General features: G+C 41.7%; 1 protein-coding gene across 1 annotated transcript in view; it reads right to left on the bottom strand.

Annotated features, from left to right (window-relative positions):
• The window catches only part of LOC100741576 (homeobox protein orthopedia-like), a 30,075-nt gene extending 9,497 nt beyond the window's left edge, over nt 1–20,578 (bottom strand). Inside the window, exons 1-3 of the mRNA XM_012382753.3 lie at nt 20,256–20,578; nt 14,573–14,713; nt 13,584–13,765 (exon numbers count right to left, since the gene is read on the bottom strand). Of these exons, the coding sequence (XP_012238176.1) occupies nt 13,584–13,765; nt 14,573–14,713; nt 20,256–20,301 (369 nt within the window). The 5' untranslated portion in view covers nt 20,302–20,578. The remainder of the gene's footprint in view (nt 1–13,583; nt 13,766–14,572; nt 14,714–20,255) is intronic.
• Nucleotides 20,579–21,619: the final 1,041 nt, after the last annotated feature.

Raw genomic sequence — 21,619 nt, 5'->3', positions numbered from 1 at the left:
GAGCTGTTGATTCTGGCCACGTAGTGGCCCCCTAAGCTGCCAGGGTCCCGGGGACTTGATTTATTGATATCGCATGCAAAGCCCACCCCTGTGCTCTCCGATATACCCTCGTCCTACATCCCCACCCCACTGCCCTGTTCCACGGACTACAGTCCCTTTCCTGGCACGGTAAAGCGCGCTATAGCCATCTCATATGTGCCCATAAATTAGTACTTTAGCATTAGAGTACGATGCGCGCTTGCGCCTCCGACGCACACGTAGCAACGCGTTACCTGTGGGAGCAACCGTGGCTGCTTCCGGGGGCAACAGAGAACGAAACAGCCAGCCAGTCCGAGGGGTGGAGACACCCTCTGCTAACATGTAGGGATTATACGAATCTAATTGGATATATGGGATTTACACGCTCCAGTGTACTCCAGGTATTGCCAGAAAGCGATCGCCGGATTTCTCCAACGAAGACGGTTTATTATGAGCCGCTAAGTTTCACGATAGAATGAAAATCGCTATCGTATCGCGTTGCTCCTATGCTAAATTTGTACGCGAATTTTGTATTACGTTGGTCTTGTTCGGAAGACGCTAGAACAGTAAGATGTATGTACTTACGCATAGTGCGAAGTAAGTAGGATTACGATGTTAAAAGTTTGAATTATCTAACAGGATTCGAGATGACGCTCGATGATCGTAGATTTTATGGGAACATTTTTAATAGAGTATGACTCGTTTTACGTTTTCTTGGGATACGGCACTTTTGGACGCTTCAGATATTATGTCGGGATATCTTGCTTCATTTGGCGGAGCTTAGGAACATCTGGCACGTCTGTTGCAACTCAAGGATGAATGCTCGTGACGAGAGAATAGCATTAGAGCCGGATGGGTGTTAAGTGCATTGGGATCGAATCGGTGTCTATAGACCATTGGCGCAGCGTTTCACGATAATACTATCCATCGAAATCTCACACATGACGATCGTCGGTAACATCCTACCGATCCTTGTTTCCAGTTGGGAAGACTTCGTTTCGCTCCCCTCTTGACCGAAGGAAACCATCGCGAAAATTATGCAAAATCTGTTTCCCCCTTTTTTTCGATCTCGTTCGTCTTGTCGGTATTTCTTGCGGCATTCGCGGGTGTGGTTACGCCGATTTCACGGTACAACTACGCTAGAACTACAGCTAAAAGCCCGTGGATAATTTGCTGTTACACGGCACGTGAGCATTGACGATACAAACTAAAAGAGGGAAAAAGCACAAGGGACTGTCGATGTATATATGCCGCATTATCACGGCCCCCTCCCACCCCCTCTTTGCCTCCCCTTACGCATGGCTGATGCATCCTGCATATACGTGCGCCAGAACTTCCGTTAATTAACGCAGGTGAATGCTAATGACTCCTGTTACGAAATAACTGCACACAAAACGAGAGCTTTCGTCGACGATATTGGATGCTGAGCGCCGGACAATCACCAAACTAGTTGTTTGTGTCACCTAAATCGATTCAACTCTTTTGTCGTCCTCTGTCGTCAGAATTGCAACATTTTGTTTAATAATTTTCTTTTAAAGTGCCATGAATAGACATTTATGCAGATTCACGTTTTATGTATGAAATTAAAAAAATGAAACATAAATAAAAATTTCAATAAACTCTCAAGACATTTAGCGAGTATTTCACATTCGACACTGTATATTTTTGAATATCACGTGCACTCTATATATGTTTCTGTATATCTGAATTTCGTATAAATGCATAAACATTCGCAGCTCAGTTACAAATAATAAACGCAATCCTTTTGCTTGAAAATGGCCAGAAACGATTTAGTTTCTTCTTCGGACTTGTTCATCGGGCTGTCATAGTTATAATACTTCGTTCTGTGATATATCTTCTATTTAATTAACTTTGGAATATAGAGTAAATGTTAGCTTTTATTTCAGTTTTATTCAATCATGATAAAACACTATCGCACCATTGTTAATAATCGTCATCGTCGAATCGTTCTACGTTTATGTAAAGCATACCCATTTCGATGATCACGAATATCTATGAAATTGTGTTAATTACACATATATCACGATACTGGCCGCACTATGACAGGAATGAAACTATCGTTCTCTATGATGACACGCGGACAAAGGTGGTTAGCGAGAATGTTCCCGCACTAATTGCATACCTAGTATGATAGATCAGCGATCATTAAATTCATGTATCTTAAAAATCGTGCACTATCGCCATTAAACGACGTCAAACAGATGATATTATAGTTCTACTCGATGTACTACGCAATCCATAATATAATCACGGAATGGTTGTTGCTCAACTACCTGGAAATCTCGGGCCATAAACTTGGAATGTCGGTAAAAAGAAATATTAGATCGGTGCATACGAAGTGTTATTTCAATGGCTCGCGGTTTCTTCAGGATATCATCGTGTATTTAACCAAAGAAATTACTTCTGCCTGGTCCACTATACCGTTCCAAGAACTAAATGCTTGTAATATTCCAAATTTAGAAGAATTGCCAATTGTCATTTACCGTTTCCTTCAAAATAATTCATACATTAAAAGATTGCCTAGACGGAATTTAGGAGATACATTTAATCGCCCATAAATGTTATACTTTTGTTTGCCACAACTCTCCGATAACTGGAACTATTCCTGAAAATCTAAATTTATGTGGGAAAATCACATAAATATTCTGGATATACGTATACGCGACCAGAGTTGCGAGAATTTGATATTTTTATCATAAATCTGAGCGAATTACTTCTTCTTCAACGTGGCTGAAACGCCAGAGAAGTTTCGTATGCATCGATCTTAAGCTCAGCCTTTCAATCTCGACCTTAGATGAAATTCTTTCAACGCACAAACTGAAAGACTTTTTATCTTTGATACCTTGGAAACTATTTCCCTTCTATAAAAATTCTCAAAAAATGATTCTCCTTCGTATACGTATAAAGATATTAAGGAAGATTAAAGCGTATAGAAAGATATTTAACGAAGAAGTTTAAGCAGCCGACTGTTAACACCGTCAGAAGCGGTCCGAATAGGTAAAGGGTCTTAGAAAGGCAACTGGATTGATCGAATCACAGAACACACCTTTCGATGACTAAGGTTGCTCGACGGATGCCTTTCGTGGCCATAATACCTGAGCCCGAGACGGGCCGGCGGGTCAATTAGGAACATTGCTTTTTAAAAATTGATCAATCACCGCATCGCCGTTGCTGAGGCGCGTGCGCCGCGGCAGCTGTTCCCAGGAAACACCTGGAATCACGGCGAGGGTGGAAACGAACACAAACGCTTTCGAATAATCAGCATCAGTCGCAATGATGACTGCCAGCCGACGTTCAAGTAAAACGCATGGTCGAAAACGCTTACTAAAAACTCAATCACGTTTTCACAGACACTAAGAAAATTTTTCATCATTTTTCATTCCAATACTGGCCATCGTTTCGGAATTCGAAGTCCTCGATACATGATAGATTATGTTCCATAAATATGGACATTCATTAGGACACTGCTATATGTAGTTAATTATGCATTTTATCAAACGACATTTACTTTTTCCCTGTCGATGCCGGCTGAATTTACCCGACAATCCAGCCACCTACCCAGTTGACACAGAATTTGCATAAACGATTATCCCTGTTTGGGATTCATCGTATGCACGTGAACTCGCGAATGAAGCGGTAAGTTGAAAGAAAAATCGACTCTCGTAAATTTAGTCTTTAATAATACCAATATCAAGTTGTCAACGAATTATTAACGAAGATTATTTAGTATATTGTGTACAGGATATATAAGTAGTCGGTGTATATATCGGAGCACGATTTTCTATTTCAACGCGTGAATTTCTTCGGCGCAATCGCGAATAGCTTAGTTTAACCCGAGGAAAGAGTTTTCGAGCTCTCAGGGGGTTCTATGGCAAGGTGGCAAGAAGCAAGGTTTGGCGAGTTCAGGGGTGGCTTGAGGTTAGGGTGAGGTTTAGGAGGTGGAAGAGGCGGCGAGACCTCGTAAAGGGGGTTTCAACGGACGCTGATATAAATTGAGCTTGCCATCAAGGCAAGCGGCGGGATCTGCCCAAGACCCTAAGATATATAGAAGTAGCTTTCAGCACGCCATTGAAGAATAGTTCGAGTCGCTTCGCGGAAAAATGGCTGGAATCGCCGCAAAACCGAGATAACGTTTCTCTTACGAGACTTTTCGGGATCCTGCGAGGGCTGAAGCGTTTCTGCGATGAAAACTTAATTTATCAGCCGCCATTCTCTAGTCCCTCGACGATGAATCTTTTCCACTCGATCGTAATAAGACGAATATCGTGAAATTTCGGGCTCTGTCGCGCGCGCCAAGTAGAAACGGACAATCACCGATCAGACAGTCTTCGATGCGTCAAATTTCGAATGACGTTGCTATTTTCGAAATTGGATCGATGCCTTACTGTCGATAGTTTAGACACGACGAAATTAATCAAAGCATTGGAAGTCAAACCGGCAATTACAAAATGACAATGAATAACCGAAAATTTTCTATATATATGGTATTCGTTCCAGAGTTGGTCGGGACATTTGAATATTCGATCGATGTTCTCGTTTTTTTCGTTCTCGAGATTAAAAATCGTAAAATAGTTACATATGGTTAATATTGAATTTCGATTGCAATCAAAGTTCGACTAATATTTTCCAACGGTTCGTGAATACGATTTGTTCGTTCGATCGTTGACAGCTACGATCTCGTTGTTAATTCGCTTAATTTAAAAAGAAAATTCTATATATTATATATGTAAGAAAGAAAGAAAGGGAAAACGATGGGATCCAGCCTGATGGTGGAAGCGGCTAATATTTAATGAAAATAAATACTACATAAGTTGGTACGATGCGAGCCTGATTGATGACGGTGGTCGGGCTCCTGTCCGAGGGTGGCAAGACGCATTACCCAGACCGCCTACTGTTTCATGTTGCGTTACGTCGTCAGGAGGGACATTTTCGTTGCGCCATTAGTGGATCGTCGTGATCTAACGTCAGGACGGAATTAAAATTCGAGGATCACCTCCAAACTCGAGCAACGTCGATTCTAAATATTTCTTCCTATATTTTTTTTGCTACAGTTAACAGTTAACAGTTTTTGCTACAGTATCGTTGTATTTATTAGTACGAACTTTCAGACGCACTTCTCTCAGTCAGTTTCAAGGTACCGGTAGTAAGGTTAAAGTAAAGAGATGCACATTCTTGCTCGTAGTGCGGGTAACCTCATAAAGGTTGCGGAACTACCGATAAAACGCATACTCGCAGTTCTCGCAGACACGGTGAACCGTAAACTTGATCCATTTATACTTTATTATTATTTCACGGATGCAATATAGTTACCTTAGGATGCCTGTCATGAAATTAGCCCGAATTGCTCGTGGAATTGGATTTATCCTTTGAAGTAAGTGCGCTCGCAAGAATCTGTATGCCGTTATACTTCCACCGGTGAACGATCTATCAATTGCGTCGTATAGAATCGCAGTGTTTCAATCAGATCCTCTATTTACTAGTACAGACGTGTTCCACAGCTATTTGTCGATATACCGTTCATTAAATTTCAATTCTCTGAACAAAATATTCATCGCGTTACATAATTACAGAGTGCATATGTAATTATATCACAAAAGGGTTATACGCTACTGTATCGTAAATTTGTGAATCTAATTTGCGAATCGAAAGTTCAGATAGAACCCCGGTTAACTTTAATTCGACGATAAGTCCAGACATATAAATCATTTTCTATAACATCAATGCCAGCATGCTGCGAGCTTACCTTCGGTTCACTGGTATTCATTATTATCCGAATTGTTGAAAAATTTCACAAGCTTCTCGATTCACCTAATTAAAATTGATTTGCCCTTAATCAAGAGCAATAATAATTCAATTAAGAAGCTAAAGAACGTAAGATTGTACTTACTAAGAGAGAGAAACTCTTACTAAAATCACAGGAATGGTTCGCTGGTTTCGAACCGGTGCATCTTGTATGGCTGAAAGTTAAGCGTGAAGATCGGCACTTGGAGGGGTGACGATCGGTTTCACCCTAGCAGGCCGTGTATTTTCGCGGGTGTGAAATTATTCAGGACCGGTAGACGTCATAACAAAATGGGCGTTAGATGATGCTCCCTAGGGTCATTGCTGCGACATAGTTTATCCATTGAGAACCCCAATTCTCCTCCATACCTAGCCGCCGCATATGTACACGGGGATGCTTTTCTCTCCGCGTGTTCGTACGAGTCGATTCGCTTGTGTGCGCGTTTACAGGCGTGTGCGTTCAGTACCCAGCGTGATATTTTTCGGCCGACGACACGTAAGAGCTAATATCGCGGTCTATGCATATTTATACGGCATTAAAAATCACCCCTCCCTTAAAATGCATAGGCTGCTGCATAGCAGACGCGTTGAATCTTCGTGGAGTCGCGTAGGCTGAAGCGTTTGTCACGTTGGGGGTTGCTACTAGACGGCATCTCGTGCCCTTTTTACTTTGAACTTTTACTATTTCATCGGCACATTTCCACGAATGTTGCTCACGGTTATGCTTTCCGTTTCGTTGCGTTCGCGCTGAGATAGCGGTAGTCGTGCTAATATTATAGCAGAGCGCGTGCGTAGATGGAAGTTGTAATTGTTGATGTTGGACAATTAACGTTGTACAGGATTTTCGTACGAATCGTAAACTTAAACAGAGGACTATATTTTCTTATTTAGCCAAAAAGGAAACTTACTACCGTGTATATTTCAACCATACTTTTATCACGCGGGGGGATCACGCGTCTATGCCGTTATTTAGCAATATATTTAAAGATGTTTCGAAGCGCGAACATTTTTCATGTTTAATATTAGACTAATGTTAGACTAATGTCTGTTGTGCCAGTGTATTCTTATTCCAGCAGGACGTTGATTTATTTTCCGGACACGTCTCGCCGCCGGGGCGTATTCGATATTCGTTCGATGACGTTCATACGTTACAGACGGGCCAGAAACAATGTGGCAGTGATTTAACACGGGACAGAACCGTGATCGAGAGTGATTCGCGATGCGGCGAAACTTGACGCGCGCATGTTTGATGCGCCATCGTAAAACACTCGATTGCCGCGTACACGTGTCTGGTTATACGCTGGACGCATCCAGGTAAATGATCAGTGATAGTTTACGGGCGGAAATTTTGCAGATGGAAATTGCATATCGATCATACCTGGCTTTCGATACTCGATTCAATGCCCGCCAATGCGAGGCCATAATTCCATATTGCCCTTTTGCGTATTTTTTTCTTTTTTGAATAATCCTTTTCCCTCAACACGTGTCACGTGATATTAATCGAACGACGATGATCGAACATTTTTATTCGTTGAAGTAGGTTTATCGTCTAAATCGGAATCGCTAGCGCGAATCGTAAATTTCGTTGCTATAAATCGAAGAAAGTTGAGTCTCAAGCGTCGCAAGCTTTCCGCTGCTGCGAGTGTACATTGAAACCATTTCCCATTTCTCAGGACAAGACAATAACGAACTACATTTACCCTCGGTGCAGTCACTTGTTTGTCCCAAAGGATGGTCGAATGACACCGCCATTCGTCCACCTCCCGTGGGATACTTTGAAAGCAATACCCAACATCCGCCACCATAGACCGTCTCTCACAACGGCATATGTGACTTTTAGCCGGCGTAGACACAGATTCAAACTTCGATCATTTGCCGAAATTAATTAGGCCACCGAAGTTCATAGTCAAATTCGTTATCTGTTACTTGAATTTATTTTTCGTGTAATCGAGCGAGTGTAATCGTAACCAAGTGAGTTGAAACGTAACATACAGACATGATCTGCAGTTGGATCGTATTAATGAAAATACATCTGCAGAGACGTTCACGTCATAACGTTGAAATTCTATTTATTACTTTGTCGAATAATAGAAGAAATAACTGTTCAAATTTTAAGTATTCAAATATAATCTATAATTGGAAAATATTAAGAAAACTATATCTGTAGAAACGTTTACATCGTGACTTAGCATTGTTCGATATTATCCGAATCGTAATAAATAACCGTCGGAAATGTTTAAAAGTAATTTAAAAATCGACAAAAATCGATTCGCAGAAGATAATTTTTGTCGGAGGAATGCATCGGAACAAAAAAAGCAAACCTCCGAGAACAAAGTCGTAAGTTCAGGTCCATAAATCTAAACGTTTCCTTTGCAAGTTGTATTCGTTCGTAGCATTAATCCACGATTAAGACGTTTAAATACTTTTTCGAGAGATACGGACAGGTAACGGACAACGAAAGGGCGGAAAACGAGCGATCGGCATAATGGGTGCCGACTATCGTTCGGCGACAACAATTCGCCCTCAGACCCCCGTTTCCTTCTTCTTTTCTGTTTTTCTTTTTCTTTTTCTTTTTTTTTCTGTTCTTCCTACTTTTTGTCGCGAAGCTTTCGTACAGGCTGTGGCTATCGACGGAAGATCGTGTCCCATAAAATTTCTGAGCAGTAGTAATCGAAAGGACCCTTCAGCCTAGAAACGGGCAGTTACCTGAGGCAGTTAAGTTAAATGCCTGTTAGCAGACGTTAACTGCTCGCCGCTATGGGTTCTATTCCGTGGACGATTGCAATTTTAATCGCCTCTTCATTATGATTAAATTTAAATCGGCTGTGTGCAGGTCTAATAAAGCTCGTTCCGCGGTTGCCGCTCTGGAAACAGAAAATGTCTCCTGGGCGGATTAAAATACGCGTAATTAAAACCGTAAAGCGCCAATACGTGTCCCCGAAAATAGACTGTCGGCTTCGCGATAAATGTCTGGCTGAAAAAAGCTTTTTGTCTGAACGTGGGCACACGTGTGCGCGCGCGCGTATACGATCACGTACGGGTCGGCGGACATGTTCATCGCTGCACCGCCGGAATGATTGAGCTTTATTTGAAGCATCGAGATCGGTTAATTAATATTCTAGAGATGATTGACGGTAAGGAACGGTGCGTTTGTGTATACGTTTCTAAAATCATGTAACGAAACGCGAGAGCTGGCACGATACGAGCGTGTAAGCGTACGAGCGCGCGCGCACACAAAAAGAGCCATTGACCCCTGGTCACGAGCAGAGGGTTTCGAGAAGGGATGAAAAAAAGCCCTTGGACGTTCCCCGCAGATGGCATTTTTCGCGCATCCACGAGAGCTGCAAAATTATTTATGGCCGTCGAATCGCCGTTTTGCAACGAATAATTTTCGAATATCGTCGAACTTTTGCTCGACGATGCGGCATTTTTCCCTGGACACCCGCGTAATGCGTATGTCGCGCGCCAACGCACTCCACGATTTTATTATTTCCAATATAATATTCGTAGGATCGGAGGGTTGGTAGATCGACCGCGACAGACAATGGTTCGCGAGAAACGAAAATCGTAGGACGAATCAAGAGAGAGAGAGAGAGAGAGAGAGAGAGAGAGAGAGAGAGAGAGAGAGAGAGAGAGAGAGAGAGAGAGAGAGAGAGAGAGAGAGAGAGAGAGAGAGAGAGAGAGAGAGAGAGAGAGAGAGAGAGAGAGAGAGAGAGAGAGAGAGAGAGAGAGAGAGAGAGAGAGAGAGAGAGAGAGAGAGAGAGAGAGAGAGAGAGAGAGAGAGAGAGAGAGAGAGAGAGAGAGAGAGAGAGAGAGAGAGAGAGAGAGAGAGAGAGAGAGAGAGAGAGAGAGAGAGAGAGAGAGAGAGAGAGAGAGAGAGAGAGAGAGAGAGAGAGAGAGAGAGAGAGAGAGAGAGAGAGAGAGAGAGAGAGAGAGAGAGAGAGAGAGAGAGAGAGAGAGAGAGAGAGAGAGAGAGAGAGAGAGAGAGAGAGAGAGAGAGAGAGAGAGAGGGAGAATGGGAGAGACTATCGAGTATTTCCTTCGTTCGCTTCTATGTTCGTTTCTTTCTATCTCGTTGCGTTTCGTTTTTCATATGGGAATATAGAAAACGTGATTGGTAGGGTATAGAGGATCAATCGCAAACAGCAAACTAACAGAGGAAATAAATAAGCGAGCAAGGAAAATAAGCAAAGTGAATGAAAGAAAGGACAAATAAAGGGTGCATTTATATTTTATTTGAAATAATAAAAGTCGGTCTAATGTATGATTCATTACATCCATTACTACTAATTAAACCAAGTGAAAGGTCAGTGGAGGGGCGCGTGAATTTTTTAACGATAAAGTTAGCGGCTTTTGATTATTTTATCGCTGCTGATTGAGACGGATTTTCATACGAACTGGCCTCGCTTTCATTAAATTTCTGATTATCACGATAAAAATTGCATCGCCGATGTTTATCTCAGACAGAGACCGGTCGCTTGACCGTGGTCACGCTAAACGAGTGCCACAATTGAAAACGTTATTATATTAACGACTAATTGAATGCATCGCATAATTCTGGGGATTGGCTACGTGATGCCGCACCGAAGTAATTGTTGATTGTAAAGCAGTTCCGACGAATGCGTTATCGTGCAAGCAATGTAATAGTTGTTAATTAACAGCAATTAGAGACGAAACGGCAATTACATCTCTTTTCGAGTAGTAATAAATTACAACAGATCGATAAATCGTAATATTTCATTACACTATTTCAAGTATTTTGTTGGTAATTAGAAAACTCCTCCTCGCTCGCGCTCTTCCTCCGCCAACGCTATCATCGCATTAAAACCGGTCGTTGGTTAATTTTTAGCTGCATCCGACGCCGTTCCCCTGATCCATTCCGTAGCCTCGCAGCTACGTTCATGTTCCGACTCTGTTTCGCTCGATTAAAAAGTGCCGATTGTTCGCGCAGGAAATTCTGCAAACTTCATAAGCGAAGTATTCTTTCGGCGATTCTTGGTATCGCCAATTACCTGGTTAAGAACATAATTTAATAGCGGCTCGCGTTCCACGATTCTCGCGCCAATTCTTTGATTCGCTATCGTTCTTTTCCCTCTCTTTTTTTACGCCGAATGGAACATTCCTTCGTTATACGAAACGAGTACGTGTATTTTGCGAAATTTTTGATAGTTTTACTTGTAAAGCATTTCTTCCTCTTTCCAATTGGTTAGAAGCACTCTTATCCGGTTAGAAAGTAGGGACTGCACCCTTTTCTTTCGTATTATCGCAATATTGAATATTCACGTTTTCCTGCTTACTTTATTCAGAAACTGTTACGTTTTCTAGCCATATTTGATAAGATCTTTATACGATTCAAGTAGAAATAAAGCCACCGAGGTTGATCGTTTGATTTTCGAACAAGCGCGCAGTAATTACGTGTTTCTATATTAAAATATCGAAAAACTCTGACGATGGAGTTGATCAGTTTAATTCTCAAGTAGTTTATATCGCTACACGTAAAAGCTATTACGGCTCTAAAAATGTGGGCTTTAAAATTGGAGAAACGATTACAACAATTCTCTTGTATCCAAGAAAATTCGAGGCAACCGTTATCGCGGATAAATAGTAACAATTCCGCTAAAAGTATACAGTTTTGGAACTGGAGAGAGACAATATTGTAAACAGGAAACCAAATATTTACCGTTCTCTCGCGAAACAAACATAGAATGGCAATTAATCGAAAACCATCTCCATTTAAAGGAATAAAATGCTAAAACACTAATAGGTAATGAATCGTAGCGAGTGCGTCGCACCTCGCTATGCACAGGGTGCAAAAGAGCCACGTGTGCACGCGGCACACTCCGATACATCCACGGGGGTGGCCCAGCCCTCGTAAAAATGTTGAACGGCGGTCCGCCATGGCGAGTCAAGAAATCTTTGATAGCGACGCTCGATAGTATAGCGACGCTGGGCGCCGGCGCCTTTCCCTAGCAGCCCCATTGGTGCCTGAGGCCCTCTCCACACGAGAGCCCGCCGCCGGGTTTCCTTGGAAACGCTTCGTTCGCTCTGATGTCTACCCTCGCCCATGGAAAACCTCTTTCAATTAGGCAGCCAGCAACCCCGAGCACCGACCGTCGGATCACCCTCTCTCTTTTTCCCTCTTTTTCCCTCTTTTTCCCTCTTTTTCCCTCTTTCTCTCTCCTTTCCCCTCTTCTCACCGGCTTGTCCACGGTACTTCTCCTACGCGTATCTACCTGCGTCTCGAGGTATAGCTTTGCGACGAGTTCTCGTTCGCATCGACGACTCTCCCTCCTCCCCTTCCCCACGATTCGTCGTCCGTTTAGTGATTTCCTTCGTTCTTTAATAATTATACTGGATGTTCGAGGCTCGGGGACTCGACAACAGGAAGTTACGTTACGCTTGAAAGCATCGTGACGTTTCTCGAGTGGAGGGATGACGAAGAATATAGAGAGAAGACGCTCGAGCAAGAACGAAAGAAGTTCTAGGGGATATATTACGCGATCGGTTGATCCGATGGCAGAGGGGGGAGGGAGGGAGGGTGAACGTTTGACTGAGGAACGAAGAAAATTAGTAGACGAAAATAATCTGTGGATTTAAACGATCCGAACTGTCGTCGTGTATATTTGGAGCACGTCGATCGTGATGTCATGGAACCGCGAGATTAACGTTCGTAATAACCGCGAACGAATTTCCTGATAACCATCGTATGAAAAATATCAAGATTCCGGTAGGAGTGTCGCAGACATGCCGTTTTCCACATGCATGTGGACACGGGAAAAAGAAGACGAGCAAAAACTGTTTGATATGCAGCACGACGCCCGGCTTGACTGACGCTTCCGAGTTGCGAATAAAATTTTCATGAATTTCTATTAGCTTCGTTTTTCTAGACGTGCCCCGGAGACTTAAAAAAGCTCCAGCCAGTTGTTGTCTGGGAGGGAAGAGCGCGAACCATATCTCGCTGGTCAAGACTCGAGTATCGGTTTTATCAATTTCCGCTTTAAAGCTTCGGTCCACGCTTCATTCTTTAATGGCCGTCATAAATTTTCTCGAGATTCATTGTCTTTTATCTGACTTTTAAATACTTTCCATGTTTTTAAATGTCTCATTAGTGCAACAGATACCTTGCTCATATATGTACAAAGGACTCATTATCTTCTCACAATAGAATATAATATTTAGATCGTCTAGTCACATGATCTAGATCCTTTTTCGATACTCTTTCGGACCAGTTAAATAAACGCGAATAAATTTGGATGGTATTTAAAAATGATTGAAATTTCGGTAACGTCATCTCCTGTGCAATTTCTCGCGGTTATTCCAATGATCTTTGAATTTAGCGTACGCACAGAGATACGGAAAGTTTCGAGAAAGTTTTGCGGTTACCCCACAGCAAGTCCAAGTCCACCAAAATTCGAGACCCCGTAGGGTGAAGGCTTAACGCTACTCCAAGTTTCAGTTTAATCCGAAAAGCCGCGGTAGGCCAGCGAAATTGATTTTGAGACACTCGCGGTACCACCTAGTTATGCCTATTAAACGTGTCTCTTGTTGTTCGAACAACGACATAGAATCAAGCAACCGGCATTCCTGATTGAAATATTATGGGAAATTGTTGGCAAAGAAATTCATTGCGTTTAATTCGTTACTCTCGGCTGTTTTCTCAGAATTGTCGTCGAGCATTTGATCAAAAGTGAAAATATTGTCCGAAGCATTTTTTCATCAGAAGTTTATATCGTCGAACTGTAAGGATGGTTTGCAAAACTTACTTGTACTCGACTTTCTGTGAGGCCAATTTTCACAGCTATCTCCTCCCTGAGGAAGATGTCCGGATAGTGTGTTCGATTGAAACACCTTTCCAGTTCGTTCAGTTGGGCCGGTGTAAATCTCGTTCGGTGGCGTTTCTGCTTGGCGGGTTTGTCATCGCCTTGTCCAATCGCAGCCGCGTTTCCTACGGTAGGAAATAAATCTTTCAATCTGTTCAATTCAATCAATTTGCCTTCATTTACTTATGAATAATTCGATTAAATTAAAGTGTACTAATCAGGAATCCGTGAAATTGAGACAGCTAGGTGAACTGACGCTAAAGACAGTAGAGTAAATATAATGATCAATTTGTAATTTTATAATAGAAATGGTATAGGCTTTCGTTGCATTTTCGGGAATCTGAATGATCATTCAGATAAGATATATGGATAAAATGTTGCTCTTCTTCTTGCATTATACACTTTCCCATTTTTATTTTTTGGGTCAGTAGCACTCCGTTTAAATATGGTTGGTCAGTGTCTGATTAAATAAACTTCTACTTTATGGTTGAATCTAATTTACGTGAATGAGAACTTCTATTATATGATCTTTTAATAAAATCGCTAAAGTCTTGTTACATGAATTCTAATTATATAAATTTGTCCCTTGAGAAGTTCGAACAAATGAGATTCTACTGTGCAAGTTCCATGCTTTGGTCGTCCACTGTTAATAAGAATCATTAAAAATTTTCAATTATCATCAGCATAATCCTTCTCCTCCGGACTTATTGCTTCAAATTCTTCACCCTGGACACTGGATTCGCCGATTTCGATACGATCTTCCATTCCTTTCGGGCCAAGTGTACCGTCAATAGCTTGCACGCGAGAAAGCGAAATTTAGAATTTATTCTACAGCGGAACGGTATCAGGGCTTGGCCGTCGACGAACAATAAAAAGAACGAAAGAGAAGGAAAGAAACGGGTATACACATTCGAACACGGTAAAACGCTTACCCGTGCCAGGCATCGTCATGATTAATTCCTGATGAAGCGTGAGGCCACTGCCGGCAGACAATCCGGTGCCCAAATTCACTCCCAGCACGCCGTCCAACTTCTCGTGCCTCTTCAGGTCCTGCGCATGAAGATCCTTCGCTCCTGCGAACGCGAAACGCGAAAAAAACGAGCCATTACAGTTTTCTGTTACTCCGCGGCCGCCACCGGCCCCTCGTCGTGCTCACTCCCTTTTCTGCTCTATGTAGTTTAAATTTGTATAGGAGCAGAAGCTGAGTGGCCGGTGGGGAGGGGAGCACGGACCACTTAGCACGAAGGTGCGAGAATCGTCACCGGCCTCTGGCTTCTAGGCGAGCAAACACATACATCGAGATCTGCCATCGTACACGGACACGTGTTCGCGCGCGCGGACACTCGCAGCTACGTGGTCGTAGGAAATTTCTAGAATGCGTGGGTGGAGAACGACCGAAACACCCGCACAGGGGACACGGTGATCGCGCGGCCATCGCGCGTCGTTGTGCTTTGTCAAACCCGATTACGTAATCAACTAAACTAGTTCCAAGAGGCTGATCTAGGGATTTTTTCAGAGTATCAATAAACAATGGTGCAAGTGACGAGCTCGAGGAACAATGGAGAGGAAGTGGAAAAATCGTGTTCGGTGCAGCAAGTTAAAATTTGGACGGCACATAAGGGCTGAGTGTGATGAGAGTGACGTACTCAAAAATTTTTCAGTTTTCAGATTACCTATCTGCAAAATTGGTCGTAAAAGTGAAGTATTTTTCTTTGTTGGAAGTGTGACAATTTTGTTCAAATAGAGCATTATATCGTATTATGCAATCTCAAAGAAGATCGTTTTAATCATTTTTCAATAGTAAGCAAATATATCACCGTATATATTCGATATGATTAGATTTGATATTATGACATCATCAGTACCCAGATTTTAAGGTTGTTCTCGTTACTAAGTGCTTGAATAGTTTACATTTTCTACATTAACGTTTCCTACCCTGCTTTTTTTAGTTATCTTCCAGCAAACCAACGATATTAAATAGGCAGTGGAACGTTAAATTTTAAAGATTCGTCGAGTCTAAAGATGCTATTGGACAACAATGAAAGAATTATTAAAGTCACATTCTCTCCGTTGGAAAGTAGATTTGCATAAATCAAACATTTATTTCCGGGAATATTGTGCCTGCAATAATGTGGGGGGGGCATATTATATACAAAATTGACTATAAAACTTTCCTGAATATTCTGTTATTTCTCAAATCACTGGATGGTAAGTCGCCTGCATTAGGATCATCGTCGCAGTTAGTAACATTCCTCTCGATATTACAGATGCTGTTAATTAAGCGTCGGATCGTACATCAAACGTTATGAAGTCACACGCGTTGCACTGGAACGATAATATAGTAACCAAGGAATTTTATTGGTTTCATAAACACGCTGACCGGCCCGGCAGTTTTGCATCGATATTTTATAATCCGGTCAGCTAATAGTGATTCATACGGCGCGTTTGGGCCGCCGTGTATCCAAAATGCTTAATGCGACTGTACACGCATAATAACGTTAAATAGTCTGGAATTTGAACTGGCGTTGGAAACATCGCGGCAATAGTTAGAAAATTCCGATCGAACCGCATATTTTCGCGAGAGATCGAACAATCATCGCGCTTTTTACCAAGTTATGCAAATCTCAGGTGCAAAATCCAATCGTTTTTATCGGACCGATATCTCATGCATCGTGTACGCGTGTTAATGTAATTTGTATATCTGATGAATATTGACTGCAAAATGTTTCACTGACCATAACTGTGAATCGTTCGCCATGACTTTGGAAATTTCTTGCGTTCCATCGTGTACATTATTCGCGATAGAATATCTCCAAAGTTTTATTTTGTTTCTGTTTTTCACTTCGTTTTTCGTTAAATTATAGGTCATACGGACGACAAATCACTTTAACATAGACAGGAAAGAAGGGGAAGTAATGAAAAATCCGATAATTCGAAAATTAGATTCATAAAAATATACCATGCTCGGCGTGTGTGAATTATTAAATGATCGAAAAAGTTGGAGCAGTCAACGAATCGAAAGGATCATAAAACAGCGGAAGAAATCTCGAAGTGTCGAGGAGCATGGTTCGGAGAAAGGGCACGATCCTCGGCGACCACCAGCGTGCAGCAACCGTTTACTCAATGGGAACTCCGTATGAATGAACTTTATGACTGTTCTTTATTTTCGTTTTATTTTTATGGATCTTGATGATTTTATTTCGATTTTACTGGTCGAGACCCGGTATTTATGAGCACCGTGGCTCTCGCCCATCCAAAATTCGGTAGGTTCCTTTGATCTCTTCATCGTGGATTTTTGTTTCAGCGAAAAGAGTGGTGAAGAGAGATGAAGAGAGAGAGAGAGAAAGAGAGAGAGAGAGAGAGAGGACAACGGATGGAAAAAGCGGGAGAAAGAGAGAACGCCGATACTGGATTCTTCCATGAATTTTCCAACAATTTTGCGCCGCAGCTGCGAAGCTTGCACTAAAAAAGAGCGCGTTGAATTGAATTGTCACTATGTGATCCGCGCCATGACCCGTGTAATTTAATTCGTCTCGATCAAGATCAATTTGAATCGGCGACAAAAAAAAAAGCGTATTTTATATAAAGAATGAAACAGTATGTGTCGCAAAAGTCGCGAACCGTTCGTCCTTTGGTACGCAATATCATAAACGAGAGTTTCGATTCTTTTAAATTTAAAAGGTATTTAAAACAAAAAATAAAGAGGGACAAATAAATATGAAATCTATACGGGAGTTGGCAAATTCAATTTGCTTAATTGGTCGAGGCGAGTTTTGATAAAAATTGGCAAACAAGATATGATTAGTGCGAAAGTGCCGCTTCGCGAGGATTAGTGCTGCAACCTTTTGTTTGCTTCGCAACCGTTCGCCTCTCATTAACGCTAAGAATCATTGTTTAATCCTATTCTACCTGTTCGGATTATCGGATTATTTAATCGAATTAAAAGGATGGCATCCTAAGACGACGAAACCACTTGCGTATGGTTATTTTCCATTTATATTAGGTTGCCCGAAAAGCTCCTTTCGTTTTATAAGGAAATAATAGACGCACAATGTTTTTTCTCTTATATCAGTTTATTGAATTATGCACGAACATAATAATAGAAATATGACGGAGTAGATCATACCTAATTCGATAAAATAATACAAAACAGAAATTATCGTTCATCTATTATCATCTTATGAAACAAAAGAAACTTTTCGGACAACCTAATATATATTTTACTTTTTCTTTTAAGCTGTTGTCTTTAAGTCGTATTTCTTAACTTACTTTCTTATTGACAAATCAGAAAGAGGACAAGATGAGTCTCGAATATATAACAAGACGTCGTAGGAATGATATTTTGCATGCACTAATGATAATTTAAAAAGTTGACGATTGACGGTATAACCCTCTTCAACGTTCGATTAATAAATTTATAAATCGCATTACTCGATCCACTAATATTCATTTAGACATGAAAAATCACAAACAGTATACACTATTAATGCATCGATCTAATATTTAAATGAGATTAACGCTTTCAATGAAGTTGTTTCGTCGTCGTCGCGTTTCTGTGAAAAAAGAATGTCACGATTTTGAAAGAAAAAGACTAGGTAGGAAAGATACTTTGCAAGTCACGTTAAAAATACTGGACATCTTTAGAGGAAAAAATTTGTATGTGTTGATAAATGAATCTAAGACGAAGGAGGTTATAGGTGGCGACAAAAATCGACAGTTAATTGTTCTTTAACCGAACCGACACGTCGTGCTTTTGCTCGGTTTCTACCACTAGTCTCAACTCTAAATCGTTCCTTAACTTCCCGCCTAATGTAATCAGCGTTGAAGTAATTAAGGTCATCAAACTCGAGAAGCGGTTTCCTTGGGCGGGAGAGAAGCGAACAGGCGTCCGCCACGTGTTATCGAATCAAAGTTTTCCTTTTTATCGTTCGACCAACTTTTCCCTTCTGTTTCGCGTGTATACCGCGACTTTCGACAGGGAAAACCGACAGTGTACTATGGCGTTTGATGCACGCGACGTATAATTTCTGCATGATCGTTGATGGGGATGAATGGGAATGGCGATTGTATTTCGTCGATCTTTCGAATTTTCTGGAAATTTTTTTACAAAATCTGAGAGCTTTATATAAAAATACGAACATTGACTAATGTTCGAACCATTAGAAATGGAATAGAATATGTAGAAATTTTTCATCCCGATTCCAGATTTTTCATGTCATACGACGTATCTGGTAGGAACAAAAAGATTTGATAACATATTCGAATGACGCTGAGCGAAATATTTTGCATAATTTGCATCTACTTTTGTTACCAATTATTACTACAATTACAAAAATAAATTAATTTCAGTAGGAAATATTTCTTTCCTCAGGAAGGAAATATTTGTCGATTAATTATTAATGAAGATTATCGCTAAAATATTCAGATTATAGCTTCTTAATTGACATTGGATATTTTGCATATATATGTAGTTATGAAGGAACGCGCGCCGTCGGACGGAGCTTTCTCAGAGCGTAGCTTCACGTTCCACAATAAAAATAAATAATCGAATGAATATATTATCGTTCATGAAGCTTATGAATATTTTATACTATAACGGGGATAGTTAAGGTAACGAATAAAATATAATTCGCAAGTATAATTGCTTAAATGCGTCAGCGATTGTACGTTTCAGGACGCTCGGTATCAGAAGCGTGGAATTGCCTATTTTTTAACAGATTTTTAGTGGTTAGTATTATATGGATCGTTCTTTCATAATTAACAACCGTAAATTTAAACGTAAATGGCAGTATTATTTTTGACGTTTCCATGTTTTCGGCTAATGTTACTTTTTAAACGTTAATAAAAGGAGATTTTAAGTTCAAATATATTTTATGCAAAAGAATAACGTTTATCGCTTAAAATACCATTTTTAACCTACTTAGATATTAAAGTTTTTCCCCATTTTTTGATAACTGGAATTCAGTTAAGCAATTCCTTTCCACGGATATGTTATCGAATATAACGAAATCTATACAATTAAGAATCAAAGTTTCCAAAGCCGTTCGTTGCTCGCCGCCGTTACTTTCAAAACCACTCAACGTTTCGATACAATAAAAATATTCTGCTTCGACACTGTTTAGAGTACACGTTTAAAGAACAGAGAAGAAAAGTAATTTTTTCACCTACCACCACAGAGCATCGTCCTCGCAAATAGAAATAACCGAAAAGGACTTGTACGTGAAACAATTAAAAATGTTTGATCGTCCACATTTCATGGCAAGGCATACCCTTTCTTAGAAATAAAAAAAGCGAAAGATGGCCAAACCAATCTCAATCCTCGCACAGCACAAAGGACGTTATTCCCCACTTTTCACAATCAAACCACAAAACAACGGAACGAGAAAATAATTTCAGCAGACTCTGAAACATCTCTACTTGACGTTATCCTGCGACTAAGCATCCTGGAAAATCGTGGAACTTCACAGAATCGATTTCCAAAGCTATCGTACGTGCAATCGCGCGAAAGAAAGTTGGCCACGTAAATTTCCTTGAAAGATACTCCAAAAGCGACAGCACACGGGATTCGTCGAGGAATAGAAAACTGTTTGGTCGCACCTTTCTGTCATTACTTACCGGGAATACCGTGTACCGAACCGCCGGCGGAGATGTTGTTGAGCATGCCGCTCCCAGGGAGTGCAACTCCCGACACAGATAGGACGGGGTTACAGAAAATCCGCGTGTCACCGCGAGCCACCCTCGAAAGTTGCGTGCTACGAAACGGTATATACAACCAAAGGATATTGCGAGTATTTCTCGTGGATAGAACGCGACAAGATGCGGTATACACGACGAGACGTGTTCATGGAACGGCCCGTGCCCCAGCAAGGCAAACAGCGGACTGCCTAGCTGCCATATCCGAGCTCCCCCACCGCCGAGGATAGCCGTCGATGTCCCTCTCTCTGTCGCGCGAAACACCCTTTTGCGGGCTTCTTCTTCTCGCCCGTTGCACGCGCCAGATCGCTCTCACTCCTGTACCCGGCTTGTGGGCGTGATATTAAATCGCTGCCGTGCTTCAGACTCGCCGCCGCCGCCAGGAACGTACTTAGTCGAAAGGAGAGCCTGCAAACGATACATACACCCGAATGAAACAGCGTTTCGAACTTGGGAAACGTTCGCCGATGATCCGACAAATTTGCCGATTTAAAGTAATTAAGAATGCCTCGTTCTCGCCTGTAAAACTGGCTTTTGGGCGGAAAGATGGCTTGCTGGAGGAAAACAACCGACGATTGGTTGTGCGAACGATAGTACTTGGCGTTTATGATCAAGATTCGAAGGTACTTTCGACACTTTTGGTCTATCGGACGTTTAATCTGTAACGCTGTGAAGAAGTCGGAAAGGCTGAAAGTTGTGAAAATAGGGGTGTACGTGGAGGGTTGATAGAGACGGGAGAAGGATCGGTGAAGCGGTGCAACGAGATCGGCGTACTTCCGGTAACGCTTTATGGGAAATGTTACGCGACTGGAGAACCGATAGAGACAGATTGGCAGGACAGAAAGCGGGAAGAAGAATATATAAGAAAAGATAAAGCGATATCAAACGACGAAGAAGAAGAAGAAGACGAAGGAAAAAAGAGGAGTGTATACGGGAACGAAGTCTCGCGGATGAAGAGGGGGATGAAGGAAAAGAGTAAAAATGGGGAAAAAAAACGACGGAAGGAAATCGAGAAGCGGTAGTGGCAGAGTTTTGCTCACGGACTACGGTGGTTGGCGGGGCTGTCCATATCCGAGGTAAACTCTATCCAGGTTACTGTAGTCTAGCTGTCTCTGTTTTGCGGTAGGCGGTAACCGCCACGGACGCAGCTCCAATGAGCGAGTAGCCCGCCCTCTGGATGCCCCACTAGCTTACCCTCTGCTGGAGATTTATTGAAATTTTATTTTTATGGCCGGTAAGCACGGCGTCCGGTGGATGCAGGGGGTTGCAGGGTGCGCGTCGGGGCC

Source organism: Bombus impatiens, unplaced genomic scaffold (genome assembly GCF_000188095.3).
Source record: "Bombus impatiens unplaced genomic scaffold, BIMP_2.2 scf_0171, whole genome shotgun sequence".
NCBI lineage: Eukaryota > Metazoa > Arthropoda > Insecta > Hymenoptera > Apidae > Bombus > Bombus impatiens.
The sequence above is the reverse complement of the archived record's forward strand: the minus strand, read 5'-3'. Positions and strand labels throughout refer to the sequence as shown.